This window comes from Terrapene carolina, unplaced genomic scaffold (assembly GCF_002925995.2).
Source record: "Terrapene carolina triunguis isolate 2854851 unplaced genomic scaffold, T_m_triunguis-2.0 Scaffold62, whole genome shotgun sequence".
NCBI classification, from domain to species: domain Eukaryota; kingdom Metazoa; phylum Chordata; order Testudines; family Emydidae; genus Terrapene; species Terrapene triunguis.
In genome coordinates, this window is record NW_020664413.1 from 42,324,172 (window position 1) to 42,348,497 (window position 24,326).

At 41.1% G+C, this 24,326-nt stretch overlaps 1 protein-coding gene across 1 annotated transcript; it reads right to left on the reverse strand.

Moving 5' to 3' along the window:
• Positions 1–256: 256 nt before the first annotated feature.
• Positions 257–23,452, reverse strand: LOC112123288 (titin-like; the record flags this gene model as incomplete). Its single annotated transcript, XM_029910519.1, has 33 exons — positions 257–546; positions 655–933; positions 1,958–2,239; positions 3,243–3,530; positions 3,676–3,963; positions 4,083–4,361; positions 4,464–4,742; positions 4,837–5,115; positions 5,331–5,618; positions 5,719–5,997; positions 6,765–7,046; positions 7,158–7,436; positions 8,080–8,361; positions 8,636–8,914; positions 9,582–9,860; positions 9,969–10,247; positions 10,368–10,646; positions 10,766–11,047; positions 11,164–11,442; positions 11,562–11,849; positions 11,985–12,263; positions 12,374–12,652; positions 12,756–13,034; positions 13,143–13,424; positions 13,587–13,865; positions 13,983–14,270; positions 14,397–14,675; positions 14,771–15,049; positions 15,575–15,817; positions 15,915–16,196; positions 16,744–17,307; positions 18,460–18,738; positions 19,534–23,452. Coding segments are annotated over 33 exons (13,170 nt in total), but the record flags the coding sequence as incomplete, so codon positions are not given.
• Between the last annotated feature and the right edge of the window lie 874 nt (positions 23,453–24,326).

Consider the following 24,326-nt stretch of genomic DNA (forward strand, 5'->3'; position numbering starts at 1 on the left):
TTTGTAATAAGTTCTGGTGTTCCACCCACTGTGCACTCTAATGTAAATGAATTCCCAGCCGTAACGGACATCGGTTCTGGCTTCTCTAAAATGACTGCTGGTTCTGAAAGAAGAAAAAGCCGTCTAATCGGTAACATCTCATTGTAAAGCCGAAAATTCATAATGAAATAGCAAATTATGGAAAGCTGATTTTGTGTCCCGGAAGTATGATTACACGGAGCACACGATTTTATTTTTTATTGTTGGCTAGAAGCTTTTACCAACCTAATACTTGTAAAAATGCCGAGCACTCCCTCATCCCCGCGTCATTTTTGATCTGGCAGATGTACTTTCCAACATTGGCTCCTTCTGCGGTTGCGAGCTCGAGAGTAGCAATATTATCCATAAAGGATATCTGAACATTTTCGCTTTCTCTGATGATTTCGCCTTTATCCTTAAGCCACAGAACCGAAATAGGTTGAGAGCCTTCCACCACAGCCTGCAGAGCGGTCGGTTCCCCCACAAAGGCTACAGTGTCACTTAACTTCTGAACAAATCTCGGAGGTTCTAATGATGGGAAGAGTCATCGTAAAAATGTCAGTCAGCTTTAGAGAGAAATAGCCATAATGCCAAGAAAAGAAAACGTGAATGCTGCGTCTGCTCCTTTATACAAACCTTTGAATTTCACAGCGCAAACACAAGTGTCACTTCCCACTTCATTCATGGCTTTGCATTGGTACTCCCCAGTGTCTGAAGCTTCAAGGTTAAGAATGTGAACGCTGGCTGTGAAGTCTTTAGATGTAACTTTGAACTTCTTACTGCTTCTGACTTGCCTCCTGTCTTTGAACCAGGCTACTTCAAATGGTGGGGTTCCCGAAATTTCACACTGAATGACAACATCCGAACCTTTAAGTGTGTCTACCGGGGTAGGTTTCTTGCTAAAAACCGGAGGTTCTATAAAAAAGAATAACATCAGAGCCTATAAGTGTGTTTGGATAGGTTTCTCGTTAACAACAGGGGCCAAGATATTCAGAAATAGGAGCCTAAAAAGTTATGCTCGTAAAGTCATATTTAGACCTCCAAATGTGACCTAGCTTTCGAAAGTGCTGAGCAGCTAACAGTTCACATTGAGGTCATACTTATTTCTACATCTATAAATTCCTAGTATAGAAATTTGATACCTATGCAAATACTTTGAATTCAGAAATCCTATTCAGTTTCCCAAAGAGAGGATGTTAATAAGGATGGGCTTCTCTTGGCTTGACCTTCAAGACACTTCACTTTAGCCCGCCCTACGATCGGATCTATTAACTTTGTCCACTTCAGCTTCCTCTCTTCTAAAATTTCTAGACTTTACTGCCAGTCCGCCTCTCCCAGCCACGCCTACGTTCTTTCCCATGCTGCCCTTATGCATGACACAGCTCCCCAAAATTGATAAATCCGCTACCCTGTGAATGCCTTCTCACATTCCACTTCTGCCAGGATACTCGCAGAGCTCTGCCCGCTGATAGAGAGTAGGTAGAGAGCTGGCTACAAGGAATACCCAACTACTTTACACCAAAACAACGTGGTAGTACTACTCCTGTTTCTTTCTCCTCCCTTGGCCTATCACCTATCTGTTCGTTCCATTCACCTGTTGCATCTTGTCATTAGACAAGGATCGAAGGTCTTTATGGAAGGGACTGCCTCCTTACTGCGTGTTTATACAGCGCCTTGCACTATGGGTCCCCGACTGGGTTCTCTAAATACTGCAGCTACTAATGCCAATAATGTGTGATACACACAGTCATTTGGGTTAGGATGGGATCTTGCTCCAAGTGTTTTGCTATTTACGTCGATGGAAGCAGGACGGAGCAATCTTTTGAAGCAGCTCTTTAGATTGATTTTGCTATTTTGAGGGTGCACAGTCGCTTAGGTAAAGGCACTGCGTAAGAATGGAAGGAAATAAGAAAAGAAACGTGAAATAAAGGCTTCTAACCTTTTACTGTGACAACAGTACTGCAGCTTGCAGTACCAGCAGAATTGTGAGCGTCACAAATGTAATCTCCACTATCTTCAATGTTAGCATCAGTAATGGTGAGAACTGCCACAGAGTCACTGAATGAGATCCTGTATTTTTCACTAGCATGGATCTCAGTGTCGTTTCTGTACCACACAACTTTGATTTCGGGGGAGCCACTTATTTGACATTCAAGTTGAACTGAATCCCCCTGTTTCGCGAATCTTGAAGCTTCTAGTTTCTTAACAAACTTTGGTGCTTCTATAAACGAAATAAATAAATATAAATAAACAACATTCAGTTTTTCTCAAAATGATTTTGTCAAAATGATTGTGCAGAATAAGCGCCCTTGGGAGGATAAGAATTTTGTAACTTGCTAGAATACCACAGGGACAAAATTAAATTAGGCTTGCCTTAGAATGACAAAAAGAAGGGAGAAGAAGATGAAAACAATATATCTAAAGCTAAATTATGTTCCCAGCTACATAAATGGAAATGTAGAAACACTCCACTGAGCCCAAAGGAGTTGCTCCAAAGCATGAACGACATCCGTGGTGAAAATTCAGGCCCCAATGAAGTCAATGGGAATTTTGTCATTGACTTCATCGGGGCCAAAATTTATGTATATATAAGCGTGTAGGCTCTCCCTCTGTATACACATCTACACAATTTTAAACCTAAAAAAAAAATCCATGCAGGTTTTGGGATGAAGACCATGGATGGTTCATACTCCAGTGTAGTTCACCCATCTATAAAAGGTAAGTGAAATATCCATTAAAGTTGAAGACTTAATTGACGACCGTTTACTGCCCTAAAATATACAATAAAAAGACACTACCTTTTTTCCAATTTCTAAGTTTTATCAGTTTGCTATTTTATCTACAAACACCTTCCAAACACCTCTACATAAAAGTGTCACCATATTCTAGCTTAAAAATTAAATCAATACTCAAAGAAGACAATCAAACTTAGAAAAAGACATGGAAGATAATAGATAAAACTACATATAACGTATAATGTCAAGAGGAATTAAGGGAGAAATTAACGCGTTTGCATATACAGTACACAAAATTTACGCTCTCAAACATTGCAGCATGAAAAACAAGATGAAGATTTAAAATCTATGATAGCCACAGTTTAATGTTTGTAGTTTGAAAAGGTCCTCTCAGTTTACCTCCAACATTTGAAGACACAGAGGGCATAAAAATAAAACTACTTTTCTCCCAAGAAAACCTCACTAATAAGGCCTACTTAATACCAGTACCTTTGACATTAAGTTGGGCCGAGCAAAAGTTTTTTCCAACTTCGTTGCTAGCTTGGCAGGTATACTGGCCAGAGTCTCCTTTGCCTGCTCTCAGAATTCTCAGGTGAGCTGTGTTTGCTATAAAGGTAATATTATAGTTTCCTCCCGTTCGGATCTCTCTGCCATCTTTTGCCCAGGTGACATGTATTGGCTGGGCTCCAGTAACATGACATTCAAAATCAGCACTTTCTCCAGTAGGAACTTCCATGGATGCAGGTGTTATATCAAAGAAGGGAGGTTGCTTGGGTTCTAGAAATTAAAAGTAACAGTAGAATACTGAATGCTTTGTATTCTCATTGAAAGAGTCATCAAACATTGTAGAGATCAGTTCACGTACAAAGAACAAAAAACTAGACCATGCTTTCAATAGAAAAAGATTCAAGAGAAAACGAACCTGAGACTGTGAGCCTAGCGCTAGAGGTAGCCGTTCCAACAGCATTGGTAGCTGTGCAAGAGTATTGTGCAGTGTGACTCATCTCCGTTTGAGACAGCTGGAGAATCGCTACATTATCTACGAACGAGGTTTGCACATTATGGTCATCTCTTAAAGGTACACCATTTTTATACCAAGTCACGCTAATAGGCTCTGAGCCATTTAGACGACAGGTAAATTTAACTGGTAAGCCAACTGTTTGTTCAATGTCCTTTAATTTCCTTGCAAAGGAAGGCGGAAGTTTGCGCGCTGTAAAAAAAAACCCAAGTATGTAATAAATGTTTTGTGTGGAATTTTTCTATACCGAAAGTTTTGCAAGAAAGAATTAAAAAGAGTAGTTTTGAAAAAGCAAACATAATAATCATCACCTTGAACTGTTAAGAGAGCCTTTGTAGTTGCAGTTCCAACACTGTTTTCTGCTTTGCAGATATATTCTCCGCTGTCATTGTTATCCACTTTGTTAAAAACTAGAGTAGCAACATTGTCTCTAAAGAACATTTTATACTCAGGAGTAGATCTTAGTTTTGTATCTCCTTTGTACCAAGACACTGTAATTTCTGGTGTTCCAGCAACTTGGCAATGTAAAGTTGTATAATCTCCAACTGACACTTCCAGAGGTCCCAAGTGTGTAACAAAATAAGGAGGTTCTAAAAAAACCAAATAGTCAGAATGAGTAAGGAATATTTATACCTTAGGAGCGACGCTCTGATAAGCATGATGAAGAAAAATTAAATAACATGGTAACACACCTAATGTAGACACTAGTGCTTCACAAACATCCCCTCCCGCCTCGTTCTCAACATGGCAAGTGTATTCTCCTTCATCATCTTTTGTACTATTGAGAATTTCCAGAATGCAAGATTTTTCCGTTGTGATGATGCTGCATTTTTCAGACTGAGTTATAGTTTTGCCATTCTTCTTCCATACAACCGAGATTGGGAGGCTACCAGTGTATGTGCTTTCCAGAACTATGGATTTTCCTGGCTCAACACAGTGATCACTCAATTTCTTCACAAACACCGCTGGTTCTAATGAGCAATAAGAAGTCGAAAATATTGAGTCCAACTGTACGAAGATGTATATATTTTAGAGAAAAAAAGAGACATTTCAATCTGTACAAACCTTTTACAGAAAGATGTGCTGTACAGGATGCTTTTCCAGCATCGTTAGTCACTAGGCAAGTATAATCTCCGCTCTGAAGCGGACCAACATCAAACAACTCCAGTACTGCAACCGAATCCTCCAAATAGACATTACATTTATCCCCCGGCACCAGTTCATTGACCCCTCTAAACCAGTTCACCTTGAATGGAGGGGTTCCTCTGATAACGCTTGTGAAAGTTACACTTGTGCCTGGTAAAACATCCGAGGGTTCGGGCTTCTTCACAAAAGAGGGTGGTTCTAAACAATTTTTTTTAAAAAAAAAAGTCAAGTCAGTATCAAATAAACCTGATCTTTACATGTACAATGTGAAGATGAAGAGCAAAACATTTTATGTTCGAATGAATAGTTTCCCTCCAAATATGCCCAGAAAATAAGAGACATTTCCAAGAAAGAAAGATTGTTATATAGAAGAGGATTTATGGCAAAGAGCTAATTGGCCATCACATACTGACCTTGTACGTTTAATACAGCTCTGCATTCATCAGACCCGGCTACATTAGTAGCTTTACAGGTGTAACTTCCCGTATCTGATGAGTTCAGTGAATTCAGTTGCAAAACACAGAGGTTATCTGAAAACGTGGTTTGATGTTTTTCTCCACTAACTATCTTATTTCCATCTTGAAACCAAGCGATTGAAATAGGTGGCGACCCAGATACTTTGCACTCCAGAAGCACCGAAGAACCTAGCACACCATTTGTTTCTTTTAATTTTCTTGTGAAAGAAGGCGGAATGATACGATCTGTGTAAGAAAATGTAACAAATCCACAGCAGTTTAAAAGGCAGGAACATTTCCCAAAGAAAAGCTCGGCGAAATGCAGAAGAAAAATTACCGAACCAACCTAAAACATCAACTGAGGCTGTGCAGCTGGTCTTCCCAACGTCGTTCTGCACGGCAAAGGTGTACAATCCGCTGTCTCCCTTTTCCGAATCGAGAATTTTAAGCGTAGATACTTTGTTATGGACGGTAATTTTGTATTTGTGGCTGCTTGTCAGTTCTTTCCCATCCTTAAACCAGCCAACTGAAAGTTCGGGTGTGCCCGCCACTTTGCACTCCAAAGTGCAAACATCTCCCACCGTCACTCTCATTGGTTCTGCCTTCTCTACAATGATTGCCGGCTCTGGAAGGAGATGTGAGCAACAGTCATTGTAAACAACTCATCTTACTCGCTAGCTTTCTATACTTTGTACCACCACATTAGTACAAATAACTGTTTTGACTGTATTTAATACAAATTGCATTGCAACCTGTCGAGTCAGGGGAGTTTATGAAACTTTCTTTCTCCCACCGTTTGTCTGTCTATCTTACACTGTAAGTAGTTTGGGGGCAAGGACTATTTCTTACTATGTATTTGTGCAGCGCCCAGCACAATGAGGATCTTAGTTGGGGACTTTAGATGCTGTCCTAATATAAATAAAATAAATAAATACAGAGGAAAAGAATAGTACGGACTCCACATCTGACCATATGTGTAAGACAAAGCGGTGATATTTTCTCCACTTGGTTTCACCAGTCTCTCTCTCTCGGACCTCGACTGAGCAGAGGATAAGAGTTATGAATGGTGCCAAATTATGAAGTGGTTTCGTGACCAATAATAGTTGGGGACAAAGAGGCGGTCAGTTTCATTTCAATTTTAAAATCACACTCAAAAAGGTGTGTTGACCCCATATGTCACCTAGCCTCCTGAACTTTATAAAGATGGGCAGGGAATGCATAACTTGGTGCTTACTTTATCTGTTCATTCCCTCGGAAGCACTTGGCATTGGCCATTGTCTGGAGACAGGACACTGGGCTAGATGGACCTTTGGGCTGACCCAGACTGACTGTTCCTATGTTCTTTTGGATGCAGGTATTCCCCCAATCCCCACCGTCATCTTTGTTACCAACCTAGAACTGTTAAGGTAGCCATACACTCCCGAGTTCCAGCATCATTGCTGATCTGACAGATATACTTCCCAGCGCTGCCTGGTTCTGCGTTTGCCAGCTGCAGAGTTGCAACGTTGTCCGCAAATGCAATCCTAGTGTTTTCACTTTCTCTAACGACTTCTTCCTTGTCTTTAAGCCACTGGACAGAAATTGGCTGAGAGCCTTCCACTGTTGCTTGTAATTCTACTGGTTCGCCAACCACAACTGAGATACTGTTTATTTTCGTCACGAATTTTGGTGGTTCTGAACAAGAAACATGTGATTGTAGTAAAGATCTCCAGCATTCGCGTAAGAAACCATCAATAAGCGTCTTCTATGCGGGACCTGACACAGATTCTATACAAATAAACTCACCTTTCAGTTGTACAGTGCAAATGCAAGAGTCACTCCCGACCTCGTTCTGTGCTTTGCATTGGTATTCGCCAATGTCTGAGGCGTCGACATTAAGAATGTGAATACTCGCATGGTAATTTTTGGATGTAACCTTATACTTTTTACTGCTGCGGATTTGTCGCTTATCTTTATACCACGTGACTTCGAATGGGGGCGTTCCAGAAATTTCACATTCAAGACTCACATCAGTACCTTTGAGCATGTCTACTGGAGAAGGCTTCCTGCTAAAAACAGGAGGTTCTACAAAAAGAAAAGCAGTTGGCATTGTTATAACGTTATTTGGCTATATGTAACGAACTTTAAAGGGATTCTTACAAAGTTATCACAGTAGCACCAAGATTACGTTTTATGGGGAAAATCCGTGGAATGGATTTGTATTCTCCGGATTTTCTGGGCATATACTGTAATGAGCTCTGTCTATTTTGGAGGCTGACAAGGAGACAGATACGTGCTTTTGTAGCAACTCTTTTTGCGAATGTATACAAAGGAAACAACAGTGTTACAGAATAGGAGCTACTCCCATATGGCTGAACGCAGTAACACCCAATACCGTTATGTACAATTAAAATTAATCAGATTCCTGTTTCTGATCCTGAAAATTTCAGCGCCATGAGGCAGCAAATTTTAGGATTCTGAGAGTCATGGTGCAACTGAAGGAGTAATTTAGGAATAGCCTCCACATCCGTGAAAGATGGAGTAAGGGTAACATCTTTAAAATGTCTTGCCCATGCCCCGATGAAATATAGTAGAACGTGGCGAAAAGTGGACAGGAAGAAAAAGGCTACCCCAGAGAAAGAAATAAGCAACGTTCACTTGTGAATGTCTGAGTGGAGAATCACCGAAAATTAAGTACGAACTAATATGGGGAAGAATGATTTCTAACCTTTCACTATAACCTTAGTACTGCAGCTCGCCCTGCCAGCAGGATTGTGAGCTTCACATATGTAATCCCCACTGTCTTCAGTACTGAGATGGTTCATTTCAATCACTGCCACAGAATCACTGAAGGACATCCTGAATTTTTCACTGGCAATGATTTCATTGTCATTTCTGTACCACACCACTCGGATTTCTGGAGATCCACTTATTTTGCATTCAAATCGTGCGGAATCACCGCGTTTTACTACTTTTGATGCTTCTAGCTTCTTAACAAACTTTGGAGGTTCTATTAAACAAAAAAAAGAAAGTGGAATAAATAGGGGAGACAAAAGAGTGATTTCAGAATTAATATTGAAAAATAAAGAGAGAGAGAGAGAGAGAGAGAGAGAGAGAGAGAGAGAAGAACAAATTAAAGAAATCCGATACTAAACATGAGTTAAGAGTTTCTAAAATCAAGAATGCACAAAAATAATGATCTTGGAACTATTTATAAGAACGATACTGGGCTCGACAAAAGACAGACAAGAAGAGAGCAACACAAAACAAGTCCATGTGCACACCTGTTACCAGCAAGGTTGCAGTACAAGAATCGCTACCAACGTCATTGGAAACTTGGCAAGTATAGTATCCACTCTTTGAAATATCCACCGAATAGAGAGTTAAGAAACCTGTTGACCCTTCTATCCCAATAAAACAATTAGCTCCAGATACAAGTTCCAAATCTTCTTTAAACCACTTTATTGCAAACGGAGGCGTTCCTTTCAACACAGTCTTAAACTCCACCGTAGAATTCGGGACGGCTTGCTGGTTTTCAGGTTTTACTAGGAAGCTTGCTGGCTCTACAGTTTTCAAGGGAAAGAAATGTTTAGTTAAATCCTGGGCAGAAGGTATGTTTGAAAACCAAACAAAGTGAACTATCAAGAACACTAAGAATTCTAAGTACTCCTTAAAGAAAATGAAGCGTCACACAAAGAGCAAAAATTATACGGTAACTTTTCGCAATATTATTCAAAGCTATAAGATGGCAATTATTTTTAAAAGATGTATTTTTCAATATCTACTATAGTTAAGAGAAGACGTAAAGAGTTCCAAACCTTTCACTGTTAAGACGGCGCTGCAAGAGTCACTCCCAGCAATATTAGTTACGCTACACGTGTAACTTGCAGTATCTGCCAACTCTAGTTTAGAAACCTCCATTGATACGGTATTCTCATGGCATAGGCTCCTGTATTTTGCACTATCATGTATTTCTTTTCCATCCTTATACCATTTAGCAGTAATGGGGAGTGAGCCAGAAACCTTACACTCCATATGAATAGACGATCCCAGAACTTGATCTATTTTCGTTAATTTTTTGGTAAACGATGGAGGGATTGTTTGATCTGCCCAACAAAATGGCAAAAACAACAGTTAACGTCCTGCACCTCAAATTGCCTCCCGGTATGTGTGAAGCTATTAAATTTTTTTCCACAAAGAAAGCAAAATGCAATGGAGCAAAATACAAACCTAAAACTGCCAAAACAGCTTCACAGGTGCTGCTTCCAAAATCATTTTCAACCTTAAAAGCGTATGTACCACTGTCCTCCTTCATTACCGATTCAATCCTGAAACTGGCCACGTTACTGTCAAAGCTCATGGTATAATATCTACTGGGCAGAAGCTGTTTGCCATCTTTAAACCATTTCAGTTTGAGTTCTGGTGTTCCAGCCACAGTACATTCCAAGGTCACTGGGTCTTTTTCAGTCACTTTAACTGATTTAGTCTTTTCTATGATCTGAGCGGGTTCTGCAGTAAGAATTAAAGTGTAGACTCGTTATAGTTCTCGCTACTGGTGAGCACGTGTCTTTTAAACTACTTCTACGAAAAAGGCTTGAAAGTACATAGCTCACAAACCTTGTACTAAGAGCAAGGCAAAGCATTTTTCAACTCCTGACTCATTCTTTGCCTGGCAGGTGTACCTCCCCCTGTGACCAATATCAATATGTTTTATTTTCAGTATGGCCACATTGTCCTCGAACGTAATATGGAAGTTCTCATCTTCCTCGATAATTTTTTCATCTTTTATCCACGACACTGATAAAGGATGAGCACCCGCTACCGTGCATTGAAAAACAGCGGAACTTTTCAAGACGGTAGCGACGTTTTCTATCTTCTTTATGAAGGAAGGTGGTTCTGTGTTTTACAAAAAGAAGCCACGATAAAAGATATTGTTTAATCCTTATTAAGATACTAAAAAGTAGGTAAGAAACTGAATGTTGGAGTCCCCCCCCCCATCGTGGTAACTGAACTGACCTTTTAAACTGACTCTTGTGCTGCAAGAACAACTACCCCCATCATTGGATATAATGCACTGGTATTCCCCAGCATCTGAAAAATCGCAGTTGGTTACGACAAGGGTGAATATCGATTCCCTGTCGCTCATGGCGTATTTTTTGCTGCTGCGAATCTCCTTGTTATTCTTCAGCCATGTCACTTCAAATGGAGGAGTACCGGAGACTTCACATTCCAGCATGGCATCAAAACCCTTCACTACCTCAGCAGGTTTCAACTCCCTTATGAATGTGGGAGGTTCTATAAAAAAAATCAGGAGGAAAACACATAGCAGCTTAGGAAAACAGGAAAAAAACCCGCATGACTGCAAAAAAATAAAAATAAAAAAAAAGAGGTGGGTGGGAAGGCTAATAACTAACCTTTCACTTTCAGTTCAATGCTGCAGCTCTCACTACCTGCGTCGTTGTGAGCTTCACAAACATAAATCCCACTATCCTCTATTTTGGCACTGGCTACTTTGAAAGTGGCAAAACCGTCTACGAATGCAATGCCATACTTAGCAGGGTCAGTTACTTCATTCCCATCCATATACCAAGTAACGTGGATTGCGGGCGTGCCTGCTACTTGGCATTCGAAACTGGTGGATTGTCCTTTTCTCAAAACTACTACGGGACTAGGCTTCTGAATAAACCTGGGTGGTTCTAAATATGAACAAAAAGGCAAGACTTTATTTACTCAATTTACATTCAAGAAATATTTCTTTTCTAATAAAAAAGAAACAGAACCCAGGAGATTAAAAGGGTATAAGAATGCACACCTTTCACAAAAAGGGCTGCTTTGCAAGTTGCTGTCCCAACATCATTGCTTATTTGACAGGTATAGTTCCCTGAATCAGAAGTCTTTGCTGAAAACAGCTCTAGCACACTTGACGTGTCATCCTTCCAGACAGAGCGAGTGGCTCCTGAGAGAAGTTCTTTGCTATCTTTAAACCACTTTATCTGCATAGGAGTGGTACCATTCACAAGAGCTTTGAAGAGAACTCTAGCATTGGGTATAACATCTTGTGACTGTGGTTTTTCAACAAAATAAGGGGGTTCTACAACGAGTAAAAGAGAGGAGGAAAGAGAAGGGTAGGAGAAGAATCATTTTATGATCAAAAAGTCCAAAATAATAAATTGAAGGTCTTGTGTTTGCGAAAGAATAAGAAGCTCAAACCTTTGACTGTTAAATATCCACTGCACTGGTTACTTCCTGCTTTATTTGTTGCCTCACAAGTATAAGATCCACTGTCTGAACCTTCCAGCTGGTTGATTTCCAGGAATGCAGTGTTATCATGGAAAGAATATTTGTATTTTTCACTAGCCGTTATCTCTTCGTCATCCTTGTGCCACTGGATACTTATAGGATGTGAACCAGACACTATGCACTCTAAGTGAATGAAAGAACCCTTAATGCTGTCCATTTTCTTTAGCTTTTTTGTGAACTTGGGCGGTATGATAAGATCTATCCAACACAGTAAAAGCAAAGTGTTAGCTCATTTGGCCATAATGCTAGTTCTGGTATCAAAAAAGTAAAGCACAAATATATTTTACATCTCCCTTCCGCCCTCCCCACCCGGAAGAGAGACACAATACAAACCTAGCACATTAATGCTAGCGGTACAGCTGCTGCTTCCAACATCATTTTGAACCTCAAAAGTGTATTCTCCGCTATCTTTCTTTTCCGTATGAACTATCTTTAAGGCGGAGACTTGATCTGTAACACTGATTTTATATTTCGGGCCCAAAGTCAACTCTTTTCCATCTTTGAACCATTTGGCTGCAATGTCTTTAGTGCCTGAAAATCTACACTGCAAGGTTGCTGGGTCTCCCTCCGTGACGTCAATTGACACGGCCTTGTCAGTTATTGTTGCGGGTTCTGATAAATAAAGGGATATATAGTATATGTTAAGTGTATTTTTAATATTCACCGTACACATGAATATGCGATTGTTCGAATTCTTTGAAAACATTCAGTGCTGAACCAACCTTTCACTGTTAGTAAAGCAGAGCATCTTTGAATTCCCGCATCATTTTTAGCCTGACAGAAATATTTCCCATCATGCTTCACTTCAATAGACCTGACAAGGAGAGTGGCCATGTTGTTCACAAACGTCATTTTGATATTGTTATCTTCAATGACGTCATCGTTATCTTTCAACCACGACACTGTGATCGGCAAAGAGCCCTTCAGGGCGGCCTGAAACACAGCGGACCCTCCTCTGAGAGAGCTAATGTTTTCAATCTTCTTCACAAATTGCGGGGGTTCTATCGGGAGAAAAAACAGACTCTCGGTAAGTTTCAGCTGGAGGGCAGAACGGTGTAAGGTAGAAGAACATACTTCAGCTCTATTTCCCCGACTGATACCAACCTTTTAGGGTCACCCCAGCGCTGCAGACGCAGCTTCCTACCGCGTTAGTTACTCTGCACTGGTATTCACCAACATCGGAGGCATCAAACCTGAAAACGTGGAGGCTAATCAATGAATCCTCAATGCTTATTCTCTGCCTCCTACTGCTTCTGACAGGCTTGTTGTCCTTCAACCAAAATACTTCAAATGGAGGCGTACCCAGCACCTCGCACTCCAAAGCAACATCAGAATCCTTCAATACTTCCATGGGCTCAAACTCCTTGCTAAAATAAGGTGACTCTATAGCGCAAGAGAGAGATTGTGGTTTGTATTAATTAAGCATTGGAACCTTTTAAGGATGCAACGAACTTGGAGCGGGAATTGGGGCCGGGGAAATTTGACACAAACCTTGGACTGTGACAACACTACTGCAAATATCTTTGCCGGCATCATTTTTGGCCTCACAGATATATTCCCCACTGTCTTCAATCGCCACACCTATAAGTTTGAGAGTCGCCTTGGAGCCCACGAAGGACATCTTGTATTTGGCGCTTTCCTGAATTTCCCGGTCACCTTTGAACCAGGTGATTTTTATCTGAGGGGTGCCAGTTACTTGACAATCTAATTGCGCGTAATCTCCTGTCTTTAACAGCTGTGATGGCTCTGGCTTCTCGACGAAGGTAGCAGGTTCTATGGATTTAAGATAGGCATTAAGAATACAGAAAGAGGCGAAGGGTGTAAAAGGCAACAATGGGCTAACTTCTCAGTTCACCGGCACCTTGACGGCTGCGCCAGTGTGACTGAGAGCAGCCCAACAACTCAAAGATGTCAATAAAGAAAGGGAATGCAAACCTTTCACAAACAAGTTTGCACTGCACGCAACTGAACCAGCCACGTTGCTGACTTTGCAGGTGTACTCCCCTGAGTCAGACGGCTTTACTGCGTAGAGTTCCAAATAACTCGCTAAAGCTTCAGTCATAATATAGCAGGCTCCGCCGGTTTCCAGCTCACGGGCACCCTTAAACCACTGTATTGTGAGTGGCGGTGTTCCTTTTAAGGAACTCTTCAAACGCACCGTCGATCCGGGTGCTACTTCTTGGGACTCTGGTTCTACAACGAAGCTTGGTGGCTCTAAATGGGCGTTTAAAAGAAATAATTGCAAAGAGTAAGAAGTGTAACCTGCGTGGTGGGGAAGAATGAATCATTAAATGACACATCAAGAAGAAAATACAAAACGATCTGCCAAACCTTTTACAACCAAAGTGCTACTGCTTTCTTTACTGCCCGCAGCGTTTGTGGCCCTGCAAGTGTAAATGCCAGAATCGTTCGTGTCTAGATGTTTTATTTCCAAAGACGCAGAACCTTCCGCAAACACTACTGTGTATTTGGCACTGGTAGTTAGCTCGTCGTCATGCTTAAACCACGAAACACTCATTGGAAGGGAGCCAGAGATTTTGCAGTCCATGCGGCAGGAGGCGCTAACTATGCTGTCAACATTCCTCAATGGTTTAACAAAGAACGGAGCAATGGCTCGGTCTGTTCAGTACACAACAAAGAAAAAACAATACGTGCAATGAGCATTTCAAGGTGTAACCTGATTTCTGCCCTATCTGGGCTTTAAATCTGAACAGTGTTGTCCTTTGCAAAGAGCAAGATACCAACCTAACACAGTGAACGTGGTGGTGCACGAGCTGCGTCCAACATCGTTCGCAATCTCGAACGTGTACTCGCCACTGTCCTGCATTTCGGCGGTATAAAACTTTAGCTGGGCAACGTTATTTTTAAAACTGATTCTATACTTTTTGCTGGAAGCCAGCGGTTTGCCATCTTTGAACCATTTCGTTTTTAACTCTGGAGTGCCTGCAACTGTATATTCCAAAATTGCTGGGTCTCCTGCAGTCACCTCAATCAACTCAGGTTTCTCAGTAATTTGGGCAGGTTCTATAACAGAATTAAACAGTTGTTATTAGGGTCAAAATGGAATCGCTTTCCATTATATGTAGAATGCTGCGAAGTTAAAGTGTTCCTACACGGACCTTTCACTGCTAATTCTCCAAAACACGTTTGACTTCCTGCATCATTCTCCGCCACACATGTATACTTGCCACCAGAACTAATCTGGACACCCGTGATCTGCAGCGTTGCAAGACCACTTTCAAAGGTCACTTTGACTTTGTTATCTTCTTTAATAATGTCTTTCCCCTTCATCCACGTTATAGAAATAGGAGCGGACCCTTTCACAACGGACTGTAAAGTAACTGTGTCTTCAACAAGTGCAGTCACATTTTCGACTTTCTTAATAAAAGATGGTGGTTCTATTTCGAAAGAAAAAAAACTTACTCATTACTACATCTTTCCCAAGCCCATGATGCAGCATATTAATGGTTATTTTAAAAATAAACTTGCCTATTATATAGCATCAATGCACTGGTTAATTAGCTACATCAGGAGGAAAATTTTGGGATGGGTCGGGGAATTGCATTTCCAAGCTGGATAAGCGAAGGGTTGAACACATCACTTAACATAACGTGTTCAGCCACCATGTGGGTGGGGGTGAATGGTAACTGAATTGCTGTCACTTCTTGCAGCCTAGCATAAGATTTTGCACTGATAGCAATTCTACTAAAATTTGCCTTCTGCTTTCCCTTCCAAATTCAGAAGCATGATGGCAGATACACACAAGATATAATGGTATATTAAAGAGAATAAGAAAATAGGGGGGAAACAATTAAGAAACAAGTTTTTAAGAGACAAGATTTTTTCTACCTCTACAGTATGTTAAGAGTTTTCCTTTGCTCACTGACCTTTCAGTATGAACGTTGCACCGCAGAAGCATTTACCAACTTCGTTAGCTACAACGCACTCATATTCACCAACATCTGCACTATTAAAGGAAGAGATCTCCAGAAAAACAAGAGATTTCTGAGAGATCAATCTGTATTTTTTACTACTGCGAATCTGCTTCTTGTCTTTAAACCAGCTAATTTCGAATGGTCCAGTACCAGCAACCTCACACTGAAGTGTAGCGTTTGTTCCTTTCACTATCTCTGCCGGTTCAAGTGTTTTGATGAAAGAAGGAGGTTCTATAAAAGTATTAAAGCATCAATAAAGAATTAGTTACTGACACCAAAACAGAAAGTCATTTCTCAAATAAAATTGCCAGTGATTGTAAGAACAAACCTTTGACAACTATTTCAGTGCTGCAGCTATCATTGCCAGCATCATTAACCGCTTCACAAGAGTAACTTCCACTATCGTCAACTTTCACGTCGGAAATATCTAGCACAGCTACAGAGTTGACAAATGACATTCTGTACGTGTTACTCTCTCTAATTTCTTTGTTATTCTTGAACCACGTAACTTGGATTTCAGGAGACCCTTTGATTTTGCACTGAAGGTGTGCTGACTCGCCCGGTGTCAATAAATAAGATGGATCCACCTTCTTCAAAAATGATGGTGGCTCTAAAGGAAGATTTCAAAAAGAAAGAAACCTGAAATTTGAAGCTCTGAAAGATTGATTAAACACATCAACATTTAGAGGTGCTAACAGGAATCTCAACCAAGCCACAGTTCTAGTGATTCCTGTTAAAAAAAAAAGCTTATTTAAACAAAGAGAGATTACATCCTCCCCACTCCGGAATAAACTAAATAACTTCTTGGTGAAAATACATGTTTATTTAAACAAAGAATGAAAGATTAAAAAACCCAAGAATAAATTAAAGAATTTATTGGTAAAAAGAAATATTAGGCGACACGGACTACACTGAGAGTTTAAAAAGGAACATTCATTAATAACAGACAAAATACGTTAAATAAAGACAGGAACACGGAGTGCATACAGTGTACTCTAAACACAGAATCCTGAGAGCAATACTGACTAAGAACAGTTTACCTCTCAGTGGAATTAGACATCATCCCATGCATTCTATCGCCTGTATTTCTAGCCTGCGTAGATTTAATAGATATTTCAAGAAATATAAAGTTCAAAGTAGATGAACAACTTTCTTACCTCTGATTGTGACAGTTGCAGAAGAGGAACTACTTCCAGCCTCATTCGAAGCCGTGCATACATAATTTCCTGAATCTTTAAGTTTAGCCAGGGGGATTTCAACTGATGCTATTTTGTCTTCAAAACAAATTTTATAATCTTTGCCTGGGGGTATTTTGTTCCCATCTTTATTCCACGCTACTGTTACTTTCCTATCTTCATCTACTTGGCACTCCAGACGTATCTTCTTATTGACAGCAGACTGCACCGACTGTAACTCCTTAATGAAATGAGGCTTATCAATAATTACCATTTCCCCCTGGCAGATGTCAGCTCCAAACTTGTTTGAGGCTTTGCAAGTGTAAACTCCTCTGTCGTTTACTGTAACATGTTTAATCTCTAAAATATGCTTATTATCAACGGTTGAAATCTTGTGATGTTCTGAAGAAGAGATGGCAGCGCCGTCTCTCTGCCACACCGTGTCGATCACCGGAGTGCCTGACACGGTACACAGGAACCTGGCACTTTTACCCACAAAAGTAGTGATAGATTCGGGTCTGGTTAGAAAGGTTGGAGGAAACGCTTCTGCAAAAAGAAATGGTTTCATGGTTATACTGGGCTGGCACCAAAGCCACTATTGTCTCTATATATGCCAAGGGCAGAGAAAAGGAGGAGAATAGTTTGTCTTCGGACACACGTTTCAAATTTGTTTAAACTAAGGGTTGAACAATAAAGAAACTGAAAAGCGGAAAAAGAATGAAAAACATTTTGACCGTCTGGATCGATATATAGCAATGACGAGTGTAGATCCAAAAGCCAGTATTTCATTTAGCAAGACTGGCCAAAATGCCAAATGCTTGTGATTCTGTTATTAATTTATGCTGCTTTCATAATTTAGCCAGTAATGACTGATCCAATAAGGAAAGGAAACCGAAAACCAAAACCCCCATACATTTAGACCACAGCAAAATATAGAGGGGAAACCTATAAGATATTATAAATGTGTTGTTTTTGAGATGTTCATAAAATCCCGTAAATTGAGATATGCCTGTAAACATCTTTTATTCATTGCACGATCACTCTACTCAACCATTCAGTAATTACTGCCCAAGCACGGCGCTTGAGTGTTAAATAAAGCAGAGTACAACTAGAAAATGAATTAACGTAAGTATATACTAAGCACTACATCGAAGAAACTGGATCCTATACAAATCTTCAAGACGACTGATGTCATATATTAAAAATAATTTGAAATTCTTCTCCCAGAGCTGAAGACATTGAATTCTTGCTCGATAGCTCAGAGACCACAATGACTAAACAAATTAATTGGATTTTTTTAAAATGTATCTCCACCTATAATTATCTTCTGGAGGTTAAATTATGTCTTTGTAAAATAATCATATTCTCGGTTTAAAGTGGATTTGTTCCCGCTTCCCCACCCCATGACGTCTCGAAATGCTTTGAATCGATTATCAACTGCGAGATGGTTTTTCCTTCGCTGGATGCAGAAAACAAGAAAAGAAACAACAAAGAAACAAAAAATCCCTGACACTGGTGTTGCCAAAATTCAATTCTTTTCTGTCTTCACACCTGCCAGATGAAAAGACTAGCTATCTGGGCTTGTGTGCAATATAATAACTCATAATCCTAAAATAAGTGTTTTAAAAATATGAAGCAATGAAACAATCGGAGGATGTTAATACAAAAATAAAATTAGCATTAAGATGCCGTACTTACCAGTCACCGTTAAAATAGCTGTAGAGCTTACACTGCCATACTGATTGGAAGCTTTGCAGCTGTATTCTCCACAGTCAACTACTTGAGGTCTTGGAATTTCCAGCGTGGACACGTATTTCGTGGTATGTATGGAATACTTGTCGCCGTCATATATTTCTCGGCCAGCTCTATACCACTGGAATCTGACATTAGGAGCAGTCTCAATCTCACAGCTAAACTTGGCCAGGTGGTTCACGGCTACTTCCTGCGACTCGAGTCTCCTCCTCAGTATGGGTGCAACTAGAATTGGAAGTACAAATTAATTCGAATACCCGCTCATCAGTATATGTACCCCAAATAACTGTTAATGAAGTGACCAACTGAAATTAGATGGGTGATTTACTAGCAATCCAAGGAAAGTGACTGTAAAGAAAACAAAATGACTGTCAACGATGGAAGCAGACTATAAGCAGTGCTAAACCTAGTGAATGGACTACATTGCAGTGCTTAATGAAATCAGAAAAAGGACTAAGAGGTGATACTACTAGACACATGCGTAACAATGTGATATAGAAATATACCACGTTGTATTGGAACAGTGGAAAACGAAGAAGTGTATGAAACTGTGCTAAAAATGGTGCAATGATTTAAAGACCCGTTGCAATGATGAGAAGGATAAAAACAACAAAACCGATCGCCGCTTTGTGGATAAGGGGATGAAAGTGTTGATGCATGCGCTGTTAAGAAATTCTGGTGCAAACAGAAGTATAGACGACACTATTACACGGGGTTGGGTTTTTATCATCTATGAGACGAAAGCAAAAAGGCAACTAACTGTATTACAGAAAAGTGAAAAAGTGCGAATTACTTTAGGGAAAAAAGTGGGAAGGAAAAACGAATAATTGACAGAATGTCCAAAAGGACATGGGAAGTGGAGAAAGAATAGGGGGAAACTATGGTTAGTTCTGTGATTACATTAATGAAGTCTAATTACTTTTCATATCCGTATCGATATGGAGATACAGATATATATATTCTATTTAATTAGAAAATTAGTGAATATTAGGAGGCAATATTTTATCCCCATAATCCAACCTCTTTTTACAACTGTGAGTTTCGCTGATGTTGTTGTTTTTCCACCTTCATTCAGTGCCTCACAGGCATACTCTCCTTGATGCACTTCCTTGTGTACTTTGTTGATTACTAGTGTGTATGTGTCATGATCTTGTAAACACTTGAACTGTTTGCCTGAAGACACCAGTTTACCCTCAAAATACCAATTCACCTTTTTGACGTTTGTTATAATTGATATAAGACTTAAACTATCACCTTCCTCTACAACAGTGTCTACAAGATTTCTGTGAATGACGGGATAATCTTCTCTAACTAGCTTGTCCTCTGGCTTCCCTGCCTGAGTTATGAGAACCTCTCCACCATCTTCCTCAGATATTTCTTCCTTTTTCTGTTTCATTATCAGGATCTGCACTGGTTTCTCCAATGGCACCGCTGCTAAAGCAACGTCGGCAGTGACTGCGGTTGCACCGACATCTCTGATCAGACTTTTGACAGCAACGCTGCTGACTGCTCGAGCAGACAAAAACTGTTGCAGCTGCGCTTCAGATTCTGTGGTTATTTCAGCCTGCTGAGGCTCCAGCGCATCAGAAATAGGACTCGCGGTTTCCTGCTGCACTGGCTTATCAGCAACAGTAGCAGATGAGATTTCTGAGAAAGGCGCATGCGTGATAGACAACTTCTGAAGCCCAGTTACTGACATAGCCCTGGGCTGTTCTGCGATCAAAATATGTTTTTCTTCGTAAATAATCGAATACAAAGCAGCTTTTAGTTCAGTTTTCAAGCCAACTATCTGAGGGTATATTTCTTCTAGAGAGACAGTTATTTCTATGGGACTGGAACTCCCTGTGGTTATAAGGTAGGTGCACATTGTATATTTAGGTTCCTTGTTGACTTTCACTGTCTTAACTTCAATATTTTTTATATCACCCAACCATTCGGAAAACAAGAGATGTTGTTCACTAGTCATTGCAGCTTTCAGGGCACTTCTGATTTGAGTCTTTATGTCTAAGCTACAACCCTTGGGAACTTGAACAACAAACTGGTTTTCTTTGGAAAGGACTTCTCTTTCTTGTATTTCATGTACGCTCAGTGTCTCCTTTGGTTGCTTCTCTACCTTTACAGTTCCAGTTTCTGACCTCGTTAGTTCGACTGCATGTTCTTCCTTGAGAGGCTGCCTTTCTTCTAGTATTAATGGTAGACTCACTGACTGTCCTTCTTGAATTCTTGCAGCAAAATCGTGTTCTGCGGCTTCTAGCATATTTGCACTCTCTAGTGGAACACTTCCTTCCTCGGTGCAAACAGATTCTGAAAGGAATCTGGGTTCAGATTTCACCTCCCCGCTCACGGTCTGAATCTCCTCAAATGTTTCAACATGACCCAGGTCCAAGGTCCTGCTCTCAGTCACGCTCGATAGCTGCATAACTGTCTGAGAGTCTTCTTTTCTCAGGGCAGCTTTCTGCTCCTTTTCTGCCGCACTGATGATTTGTTCTTTTGGCAGAGGTATATCCTCAGCCACTGTGGTAAGACAGGTCGGTAGCTGAGGTTCAACTGTAGCTGTGGGGTGTAATCCTTCGGTACTGCTCCGAAAAGCTTCCAGTTGTTCCGCAGATAACCCGCTCTTCTCTTCTGTTGTTGCTGCCCGATTAAACATTTTTTCTTCTCTCTGGAAAGCCACGTGGGACACAGGTTTTTGAAAAGCCAGCATGTCTTCCTTAGGCAACACATGCTCTGACTGGGTTGTCTGGAGATGGAGGGCGGAAGGGGGCTCTTTGACAGGCTGAATGCTAACCGCCCCATCCAGGGCAGAGAACTGACTAGTGCTTTCATAAGGGAGGGGGGTTTGTTCTTCTGAGACTAACGCGTGCAGGAACATTGGGGTTTTCCTAGAGACTGCTTGATCCTCTGGCAGCGCCACAAAACTAAAATGCCCTTCTCTAGGGAGTGTTGTTTGCCCGTGTACCACCGGCAAATTCAATAGCTTTGCGCCTTCCTTTTGGGTTTCTACAGTTACTGTCCTGTCAAGTCCGGGGACTTGCTGCGCTTGCTCACCCGCGAGCTGCTGCTTCTCTTCTGTAACCAGAGCAGCTTTCACAACCCTCTCCTGCACCAATGCCCCCTTTTGCGGAGCTGCTGACGGGACATCAAAGGCGCCCTCTTTGAGAAACATCCTTTGGGAATCAGTTATAGGCACGTGTAACTCCGCGGGCGATTCCTGTGCTGGTTTCGCTTCCGCAGGTAAATCCAGGGCGCCGAGCTCCTGGGCATGAGCTTCGTCTATTCGCTGCTGTTCCGCAGCTAAGGCCAGTTGAGATTCCTTCTTCTCGCCTTCCAGCCTCAGGAGAGCCTTCTGGCGCGTAGGCGTTTCTAGCGCCAAGGAAGTTTCTTTAGGCAGCTCCCGGATGTCTTCAACTCTGGGGGTGTGTAATAGCTGCTGGGGTTCGCGGGCTGAGGTCCCCGCCTCCGCCCCCGCGCTCGGAAGAGGCACCGCTGTGCTCGCCGTCACTGCACGCTGCTCTTCAGCCACGGCAGAGAGAAAGGTGGATTTCTCTTCTCGGGCCGCCTGCAGAGCAACCCTCTCCGGGGGGTGAATCTGCAGTTCCTTTTCTTTGTCCTGCTGGCTGCTTTCCTCTACTACTGGCAAACAAATAGCGGGGCCCACGGGGAGTTCAGGACCAGGCAACCCAGCTACTGGGGGGCTGTTAATTGGCTCAAGACACGGCTCCAGCAGGCTCGGGTGCTCCCGAACCTCATTCGTAGTGAAAGCTGCTGGGGGAAGCTGCTTTGCCGTTGAAACCCCCGTTTCTGCCGCCGGAGGAGAAACATCTAGGCTCTCCGCAGCCTCACGAGATTCCAGTACGGCCGCTTGCTGAGTAAGAACCGTCTCCTGCTGCATGCTAGCGGCGGAGTGAGAAACCTCAAGCAACGAGTCCACCTCTTCGCTATGTACCGAGGGCCTGCCCTCTGTCCCGATTGTATACAACACTTGCTGGTCCCGCTGCCCACCCTCACCTGGCAATTTAACAGCATATAAACGAGACTCGGTAGTCTGCTCACTTACGGTTTCTTTGTACGATTTCGTAAGCTGTTTCTGAACGACTTTCTGTTCCTTATACTGCAACACAGCAGCGGAGTCCAGTACAAGCAGTTCTGCAGAGCAAGTGGCTTCCCCAAGGGGATTTATGGCTTTACAGGTATATAACCCACCATCATCTCTCTGACACTGATGGACCGTTAATGAACCCGAGCCGTCAGGATTATGAACCACAGTGTAGTATACATTAGAGAAAATCTGGTGATTTCCCTTAAACCATTGCACCTCGGGTACAGGTTCTCCAAGCACTGTATACTCAAATACAACAGGGAGACCTTGAACACACTGAACAGGTTCCACTTTCTTCACAAAGCAAGGGGGGTTGGGATTTCTTTTCTTTTCTAAGGGTTTCTTCACCTCTAGTTCTACCAGCGATTTTTTGTAGACTTCTCCAATCTCTTTTGGCTTCACCTTTAGATAGGCACTGCATGCAGTCTCTCCATACTTATTACTGGCAATGCAAGTGTACTCACCCTCATCTTCAGATTTTGTATAGAGAATGATAAGACTATAATCACTACCATCAAATACAAATTTGTGATCCGTGGAAGAGGTTAACTTTACTCCATTAAAGAACCACTGGATTTTAGGTTTTGGACTGCCAGTAACAGTAACTGAGAGTCTAGCTACATCTCCTAGACTTATTTCAACATTAGAAACGTGTTTGAGGAAAACTGGGACGCTGCCCTCCTCCGTTTTCATCTCTAATTTACTGGAGTAAACAGAATTTTCAGGCATAAATTCAAGTGTTTTATCTCTATCAGACAATTGAAGGCCGCTGCTGTAACTTTCGGTTCTTTCTTCCTCAGTAGACACAACAACAGAACTAGAAAAGTCTGTATGGGAAAAAATTATTTAGTTTTACTAAAACGTTTTGCTGAAAACTTCTATTTAGTAATCACTAGAGAACATGAATAAAACAGGTCTGTTAGTGTAGTTATTTTTTGTTTACCTTGTAGCATTCTCAATACCATGAAACAGCTTAACAATGAACCTGAACTCCTTTTTCTGTCATAACTCAAACTATATGATTCCACTAAACTGAGAGCCACATCATGCTATCATTTTTGATAAAGAACTATCCATTTGGAACAATGGGGAGAATTGTTAAAAAGCTGATGGAACCATATGGCCCAAATATTTTTGTACAATATTTAATTTAGAAAATATTAATATTTCAGTTATTTATTCATTTTAACAAGTAGAATCAAAGTTGTGCATTTATATGCATATTTTATATGTACAGATTAATAAACAATGACGTAACATTTATGAAAAGGGTCTAATTAATCCACCACACTAAGAAACCTTATACTCTGATCTCAATTGCATTGGCTTAACTGGGAGCCATATGGGACACTGCCTTTGATTGTTTGAATGCCTAGATACTTCCGGGGGATACAATAAATCTATGATGCTAAGAGTCACAATTCCTTCAATATCTAGAGAGAAGGCTAACTCTGTTTCCTGGGTTTTGTGGATTAAAGAAGATCCCTCGTGTTAATTTAATGTTATGTTGTTGTACTTTGTTTTAGTGGTGGTTTAAAAAACGAGAGGAAGAAGATCTTGAGAGACACCTCTGTTGCTCTTTGTGGACACAAAAGGCAGTAGTGGAACCTTTGTTACAGCCACGTTGTTTATCTGGAATATTTCCTTTTTTTCCTCAGCAGAATTTTAAAGCTATCCAGAAACAGTGCAACACCTAGAGAGTTTGGAAACCAAA